The sequence below is a fragment of the Cajanus cajan genome, chromosome 5 (assembly GCF_000230855.2).
Source record: "Cajanus cajan strain Asha chromosome 5, NIPB_CcT2T_4, whole genome shotgun sequence".
Taxonomy (NCBI): Eukaryota; Viridiplantae; Streptophyta; class Magnoliopsida; order Fabales; family Fabaceae; genus Cajanus; species Cajanus cajan.
The window spans coordinates 19097155-19105991 of NC_138521.1; the positions used below are offsets into that span (position 1 = coordinate 19097155).

General features: G+C 32.0%; 1 protein-coding gene across 1 annotated transcript; it reads left to right on the top strand.

The window, feature by feature from the left end:
- Nucleotides 1-2803: 2803 nt before the first annotated feature.
- LOC109809076 (Gut esterase (DUF1350)) lies at nucleotides 2804-8253 on the top strand. The gene is made up of 10 exons (XM_020372298.3): nucleotides 2804-3090; nucleotides 4087-4156; nucleotides 4631-4755; nucleotides 5051-5159; nucleotides 5251-5314; nucleotides 5433-5488; nucleotides 5618-5725; nucleotides 6809-6958; nucleotides 7548-7718; nucleotides 7792-8253. Exons 1-10 carry the CDS (start codon nucleotides 2882-2884, stop codon nucleotides 8023-8025), a joined length of 1296 nt encoding a protein of 431 aa, XP_020227887.1. The 5' UTR covers nucleotides 2804-2881; the 3' UTR covers nucleotides 8026-8253.
- Nucleotides 8254-8837: the final 584 nt, after the last annotated feature.

Below are 8837 nucleotides of genomic sequence, written 5' to 3' on the forward strand. Positions count from 1 at the left end.
TCTTTTTCCTTGAGCTTCAAGAATGGTTTCCACCGAAAAAAAATAAAAGAAAATGAGAGTAGAAGAAGGAGTGGAGAATGGTGTGCAAAAAGCTTTAAAGAGATTAAGTAAGAACCCTAATCCACAAGGAAGGTTTCCTTGTGGAGAGTTCTTAAGGAGAAGTTTCTCCAAAGGACTCTTGAAATTGAGAGAGATTTCAAGATGAAAATCTGATCTGAATTTTATTAAGCTAAAAAATGATTTGAAATACAAAGGAAATGGGTATTTATAGACAGACTTGGAGCCTATTAGAGCATGCTTGGAAAGCATGTCTCAAATTAAATGGAAAAGAACTACTAATTATTTTTAACTTCAAATGCATTCACCTAAACCCAAAAACTCCTACACTAAGTGCTCCAAATATACAAGATCACGAAAAACCTATATAATAAATTCTAAAATAAAAGTACAAAAAAACAAGACTAAGAAAAACCTATATAATAAATTCTAAAATAAAAATACAAACAAAATAAGACCAAGAAAAACCTATATAATAATGATATATTTAATGCATTCGTCTTACATAGACAAAGTGTTTCATCTTAAAGACTAAACGTCATCATAACCAAACATCTAATCTAACCATCTTTCTTATTAAAACCATTTCTTTGTTAAGAAGGTTTGAGTTTGTCAACATTAAAACTTATATCCCCAAGGCATCTAAGATCATCCTTTGATGTAACAAAACTTATTTTGGGATTTAGGGCATTTCAACATAGGGATATTTACATAATTTCATGGATTGTAGGTACATGTGGTGTAGGTAGCATGATACCTACCCCCGCCCGTTTAGAATGCAGGTAAAATGTATTCATGCCCATGGATTGCATATACTTATTTGAAAAACTCATTAAAAATCCATTGTGGATTTTACCCACTAATATTTGTGGGTGTGGATTTTTTTGCCATCTCTACTTAGGTATGACTACCATACACAACCACCAAAGGACCATTGACCACCATACACCACTATCAAAAGTCATAATTACTAGCACTATGACACCAATATTCTCTTTTTCTTTTTTTACTTCTTCTTTCTCCCTCTTCTTCTTCCCTTCTTTTGTGGGTGTAGATTTGCCTTGATAAAGGCCCATCTTGTGACACAATGGATTAGATCTAAAACAACATAATGAGGGAGTGGGAGTTCAGATCTACCACTACACAATGGAGGTGCACAAGTTCAAATCTTGCATGATGCAACAAAGACGTGTAGGTCTTTTGTGATGCAATAGAGGTTGTCCAATCATGGATCTTCTACAATAGAGCACGAATCTATTGCAACAGAGAACAAATATGCTACACAAAGGTGAACAAATGTGTCCAGATTTGGTGTGAGGTTGTAGAATGGAATGACAAAGGTCTTCGTTCAACTTTGGTTGTTTGTGTTCTGTTATGAACTTCAACAAATGGAGTCTCCACAAAATGGATGCATGGTAGTCAATAGTGCTTCAATGTTAGTCGATGATGCTTCATTGGTGATCGATGACATCTCAATGGTGGTTAAAAATAACAATTGTTGGGAAGTGAAAAATACAAAAAATATTCTAGTCTAGAGAATGCACCTTAATAATTTGCACCTTATGTTTTGCCAAAGGTTGATAATTGTGGTGTATGGTGGACCACCTATGATGGTGTATGATGGTGGTCCACCTTAGAATTTGTCACTAATAGTAATCTTGTGTAAGGACATCTTTAGGAACTTCTCCTTGATGAGAGTTTTTTTTTCAATGAAAATATTTTTAATTTTTTTTTCCTTCTTGTATATTTTAATTTTTATTTATTATACATATTTTTAGATTAAATTCAAAATTTTAAAATAAATTATCAGAAATTATAAAAAAAAATGTATTACAATATAGATTAGTTTTATAGATATAAAATATTGTATATATATATATATATATATATATATATATATATATATATATATATATATATAGGAGAGGTCTATTTACTCTAAGAGTAAGTTTATTTAAACTTACTCCGTTCAATAACTCATGCTTTATATCAAATTTTAATAATCCAACCGTTGAATTTAAAGTTCTTAATACACAAATCAAATCTGTAAATTTTTTTAAAAAAATTAAAAATTATTTGATATTTTATTTCATTAATTCAAATTGACGGATAATCATAAAAATGATTATCCGTCAATTTGAATTAATGAAATAAAATATTAAATAAATTTTTTATTTCTTATATATTTCAATTTTTATTTATTATACATGTTTTTAAATTAAATTCAAAATTTTAAAATAAATTATCAGAAATTGAAAAAAATTGTATTACAATAGAGATTATTTTTGTATAGATATAAAATATACTATATATATATAAATTTTAAATTAATATAATTTAAATATTAAGATATATAATATTCATTTACATATATAATTTATTCTGAAATTTATTTATATATATGATAAATATTTAATCGATTAGGATAAAATAGTATGAGTTAATCTTTCATACACTGCGAGTGTAAAGTTTTTTACATTAACAACCAATCATATTTTTTAAATTATCTTTTTTTATTTTATTTTATTAAATAAACAAATGACATGATATTATTAAAAAATATAATTGATTGCCAATATAAAAAAATTTTACACTAATATTATATAGGTGATTAACTCAAATAATATATACAAGTTAATTTATAAAGTCACTAAACAATCGTAAAACTAGAAATATAGATTCAGTTGGGTCTCGGATCGGGTCTATTAATCGGGTGATTGGGAATGCATATAAGACACCATCGACATTTCATTTTCAATCATTCACCAATCTTCACTCGCCAAACCAAAGCTATTCACATTTGGAAGCGACTAAAAGCATTGGTATGGCAACCTCGCTGTGTACACCCACCTACGCTCTCAAACTGAAATTGTTCCGTACCGATTCCCATAAATTAAACGCAAAGCCCTCTGTTCAATATAGGCGTCGTTTTGGCTCCACCACCACAATCTATTGCACCTCTAATAATTACAACGACAACAACCAACCGCGACCCCAATCTGAAGCTATTCAAGTTTACACGCAAATTGAGAGGTTCTTTCTCTTTTCTCTAAAAATTAACTTTTTTCTGGTTTCATATGCTTTGTCTATGCCACCTTAATTCTTTTTAGGGTACCAATACTCCGAATGATGACATTTAATCTAAATTTTGTATTACTCTGATGGCTCCACATGAGTATTAGTATACTAAAGATTTTTTGAGAAAGAGAAATAACCATTTGAGAATTGTACACTTACGGAGGTTGATAGCATTAATTTTGTGATTTGGAGTCATGAAATTATTCGAATGTTTAATAGTGGTTAATTTACGTTATAATTAGCCAATGTTACTGAAATGTCTATGATGGAAACCCTGAAAGGGTAAGTATTATTATTTCAAATAGAAAACACTCTTTCCCTCTCGCAAATTATATATTTATTATCATCTCTTGCAACTAACTCATTAATTAAAATTTTTAAAAGAAGATAAATCCTGAGATAAGCTATGATAAACGAATTCAAATAACATAATCTTAAACTAAATCCTGAAGGTATTCTGTGATAACGGAATTCAAATGATAAATCCGAAAGATAAGATATGATAACAAATTCAAGTAACGTAATTTTAAAGATAAACTGTGATGACATATTTATACTGATTGACAACGTGTGCTGTTTAAACACTGGTTTTATACCATTTCTGGAGGTACGTTTAGTATTCAAATACTTTCTCTTTAAAGTCTGGAACAGTAATAGTAAAACTATTCTTCCAGTTTATCAATATCATTCAGTTCGGTTGTTAGATTGCTGAGTTCCAACTATACTGATCAGAATTTAATGTGTATGAAAAATAAAATAACTTGTTAGAAAATGTCATACTTATGTGGTTTTTTATTTTTTATTTTCAAAAGTTTGTGTATGAAACAGTGAAAATAATAAAAGAATCTCACCAACATTTTCTCAAATCAAATATTCCCTTGGCTGTCAAGTTTTGTACCAAGAACTGCAGTTGGTAGTTGTACCTCACAGGTTTGTTTTCTTTCTTTGCAGATTACTTACCGATTCTGTTAGACAATCACAGGATGGCTGGTGGGGATCCCGAGACTGGAGTGAAGTTGAGGTATACACTATTGTATGATAGTGACATGTTATTTATATTCAGTATCATACAGAAAAAATTATATTCATGTTTGGCAGTTTGTCAATCTGTAGTATATATGGTACTAGCTTCAGTTATTTTGAACAAGGCTATCCCTTTTCGGAGCAATCTGATAAAGATGATTCTTTATTAATTATTAGAGAGAATAGTGCTGAATGCATCTAAGAAAGTCATATCATTATCATTATGTGTGTGAGGAATCTGAGTCCAAAAAAGTGTTTCCTAGAATAGTAAAGGAGTATTTATTCTATGGTCTTTTAGTTGACACCTTTGGACATGAATGGCTCTATATTCTCAGAGTTTCTAAAATACCAAAAGCAGCAATTTGGTTTTGGCTCCCCAGAAGCACATTGGAAGAGACAGTTATACAGTCCCATGCCTTTGTTTTTGAATTATTTTCAATCTACTTAGTACATACTCATTTTATAATTTCAGGGAGCATGGATTCTCAAACCCAAAAGTTCCAAACCAAATTTTGTAGTTCACTTTATCGGAGGTATATTTGTTGGAGCTGCCCCTCAGCTTACCTACCGATGGTTTCTTGAGCGTCTTTCAGAAAAGTAAGTCCCTCTGTTCTGTTCCTGAAATCCACCGAGTTACATTTTGATCACAGAATTTGTTTTTGAAGTATGATAACTACTTCTTAGCAGTGTGCTGTGTGAAGGTTTTGATTTATTTTTTTCCTATTTAAATGCAAGAATTGTTATGTTAGTGTAGAACCTTTTGGATGTTCCAGTTCCCTCACAAACTCTTATTTGTTCCATGAAAAATACTAACATCAGGCTCTTTCTGAGACTCATAAATCTAGAATCTACCAATGGGTAAAACTAATTAAAAAATCCTTCCTGTTACCAGGGGTATATTAATCATTGCAACTCCTTATGCTAGTGGGTTTGATCACTTCCTCATCGCAGATGAAGTACAGTTCAAATTTGATAGGTGCTATCGTGCACTGCAGGAAACGGTAAGTTTCAACTTAGGATCTAAGGACTAGTTTCTTTCAATTTCCAATTTTCTTTTTTAAAGGAAAATGTTAAAGATACTCATTTATTCAGATTCAAGACCTTCCTATTTTTGGTGTTGGCCATTCCTTGGGATCCGTGGTCCACCTTCTGATTGGTATACTAAAGTTCTTTTGCTAAACTTGATAATACAAAGTAAATTGACTTTATTTTTGGTAGAAAGTAAATTGATTTGATTTGTGGATACTTGATAAATAAATTTTTCTTTTTACCAGGATCAAGATATGCAGTGCAAAGATCTGGAAATGTTCTCATGGCATTCAATAACAAGGTATGCCCTCCAGCTACCAACTTATAGATAATCTGCCTTGGGTGAAAATATATTTTCTCAGTATTTCCTATGCAAGAATTTCCTCTGTTGTCTGATCATGACTGACTGAATTTTGTTTCATAATTGCAGGAAGCAAGTTCAGCTGTTCCTTTGTTCTCTCCTGTGCTCGTCCCTATGGCTCAAACCATTGGTCCACTCCTATCAGATATTTTTTCTTCTCCAACTCTACGAGCTGGGGTCAGTATTGCTATATAACTGTCTTACCCAGAAATGGAGGAAGATATCTATTAATATTTCTTAGTAGAAATATCAACAACCTCCCTCAAATTATGTCACATAGAATTTGGCTCCTTTCCTGTTAAATCTCATATAATTACAACAACCTTCCCTTCAGATTGTTGGAAAAAATAGTAAGTTATGTCCAGATATGTTGACATTCTAGTCATACCTGGTTTATTTTTATTATATATCTATTTATCTCATATTGTATAATTGGATAAACCTGTGAGAGCGCTTTGAAAAGCTTATTTTGACTTGTATACGTGGCTTATTACCTTCCCATAATTTCTTTTTAGCTTATTTTAATAAGTTTCATAGTTAAGCTTATGAATACGCTTTCATTTTTATTGAATAAGTGCTTAACTAATCTGTTCACTGAAAGACCCTTTTTTATGTTTATTCAGTCAAACTCTTAGAAATGTGTTCTTTTATTTATATGAAAGTAAAATTTGCAACTTCAAATAAAGAGGCTCTTTAAAGAAATGAATATTTATTTCTTGCCCCGAAACATTATTACATTTCTCACATTTGATTTTCTCACTAAATGCTTTTGAAAAGAGAGAAATGGAAAATTTAATGGAAAAGTTTCATCAACAAATTAAAAGATGAAGTTTAGGATATCTAAAGGGAGGTTGTTGCTATATGATATTAAAAACTAAGGGAGTCAAGTGCTAAATTAGACCATGTCTCGAAAGAGCTTACTGTAATTTCCCTCTTGTGCAACTGGTGCGTCAAGTAATTGCATAGTAAAATTTAACAATTTTTCATGGCCAGGGAGGTTGTTACAGTAAGGGAGTAGTCAACTACAATATTGGGAAAAAAAAACTGGGTGGTCTCTTTCATTTGACCATACCTTAAGGAATTTGCTTCAATTTTCCCTCATTTTCTGCAACCCTTGTTCTGATAGTGATTGCTGTCATCTCTAGTCTGGAGAAATTTATGGATAGATTTATTGTTTTTTTAAGCACCAACAACTAAAAAGTATTCCTTTGCACAGTATTTGTTTTACTTCTTTGGATGGGTAATCTTAGATAATTGCAGGCAGAGTTGACTTTGAAACAACTAGAAAACGTTAGCCCTCCCATTATGAAGCAGGTTCTTCCTTTAGTTGAGCAGCTCCCTCCCTTGTACATGGATTTAGTCAAGGGAAGAGAAGATTTTTCTCCAAAGCCCGAGGAGACACGTCGACTTGTATGTAACATCTCAGATTTCTAATATTCTCAGCAATGGGCATATTTATTTGTTTAGAATATAGTTAAAATTAGAATACTCCTCTTGCATAAATCTTATTTCTAATTAATGTAGTGTTGAAACTAGTTTCTTAACTGCATGAAATTCTCAGGTTTCCCGATTTATAGATCGTAATGTTTTCATGAATTACATAATCACTCCTTAGAAATACGAATTTACCTGAATGTCATTTTAGAGTCTGGTTCTTTATATTTATTGCATAATCCTACAGTGATTCTCACGAAGTCTTGCATCTTATTATAATGAAGTGGGGGAGGAGGGATGTTATTTTGTTATATCATGCAAACCAGAGATAGAATAAGGTATTGGAAAACAGGTTCATCCTCATATAAAAATAGTCATTCATTTCCAACTCAATTTTATTACTTAAGCTATTATCGATCTAACATTAGGGTCCAAAACCAAAATTTGGTGAGGCCATTTAGTGAAATTTCCTGTAATATTTCTGAGCAGCAACTTTTATTTCTTTTTGTTTTATCTTTATGGGTTTGCATATAATTTCCTCATCTATTGCTTTCTATTTCTTCAGATAAAATCATACTATGGCATATCCAGAAATCTTCTGATAAAATTCAAGGATGATTTAATAGACGAGACTTCTACTCTAGCTCAGGTGCTTAGTTCAGAATCAGCCATTAGCTCAGTGCTGGACATGTCAATCCGGAAGTTGTCTGGAGATCATGGTCTTCCATTGCAGCAGGTACTTCTAGAAAAAATAACTTCACTTCTCCAAGTGATGTTATTATCCATAATTTTTATTATACACCTTGCAGGCCCTACCAGATGTTCCACCAGCAATGGCTGATGCAGTTAATCGTGGAAGCGAGCTTTTGTCAAATCTTACAGTAGGAACTCCGTGGGAGACAGTTGCCAAAGAAGTAGGGAACTCGCTAGGCATGGATTCCAGAGTCCTTCGTGCAGAAGTATCCAAGGACATGGAAATGCTTGTGGATGTGATTGCATCCTGGATGGCCTCTAATGCAGGGCCTAAACTTCTGAGGCCATAAGGTCTTAACTACATCTTCTTACTGCAAGTAAAAAAGATATTAGCTGTAGAAATGTATAGTAAAACCAATATTGGCTCTAACACTTCTTTCATCATATGTTGGAGAATGCCAATCATGTGAATCCATACAAGTAAAGCAAATAGAAAACTGCCAATCACCCGTTGCTGTAAAAAATATGAAATACATTGTTACAGAAGTAGTTGTATTGAAATTATTGGTTTCTCATAATGCTGCTGTTCAAAATAGCTGTTTTTCATATTTTCAAGGCACCCTAGGGTTTTAACCTTGATTAGATTTGATATTCTTTTAAATGTATTGATTACACCGCTAACTCTTCTAGCAATCTTGAGGGTGTATTTATTTTCTTAATTACAGGCCTTGGAACTGTATAGATATTTAGGGAGTATACTGAAAATAATCCTAACTCAGAACAGAGATTCCAATGTCAAAATGGATTTCGTTATGGGGAGCAAAAATATTTGTCCACCGAATAATTAGAGAAGATAGAATTTTGCTGAATGATGATGTAATGATTTCATTGGCCGTTAGAATCTTATAATTTCCAAGTTGGTTACAATTGCCTTATAGCAAAAGAAAATCTCTGGCAAACTTAATGACACCGTAGCTTGGGCACGATTGAAACGTGCTCACAATTCACTAGTCATCATCTCCCACATAAAACTATTGGATGTTTCCTTTTCTTTCAAGGGTTTGTTTTTCTCACTTTTCTCTCTAGATGGTTCACTCTCAAAGTAACTCTTTGAAGAAGAGTTCTAAGGATATGACGATGATGAGGAATTCTTATTGAGAGA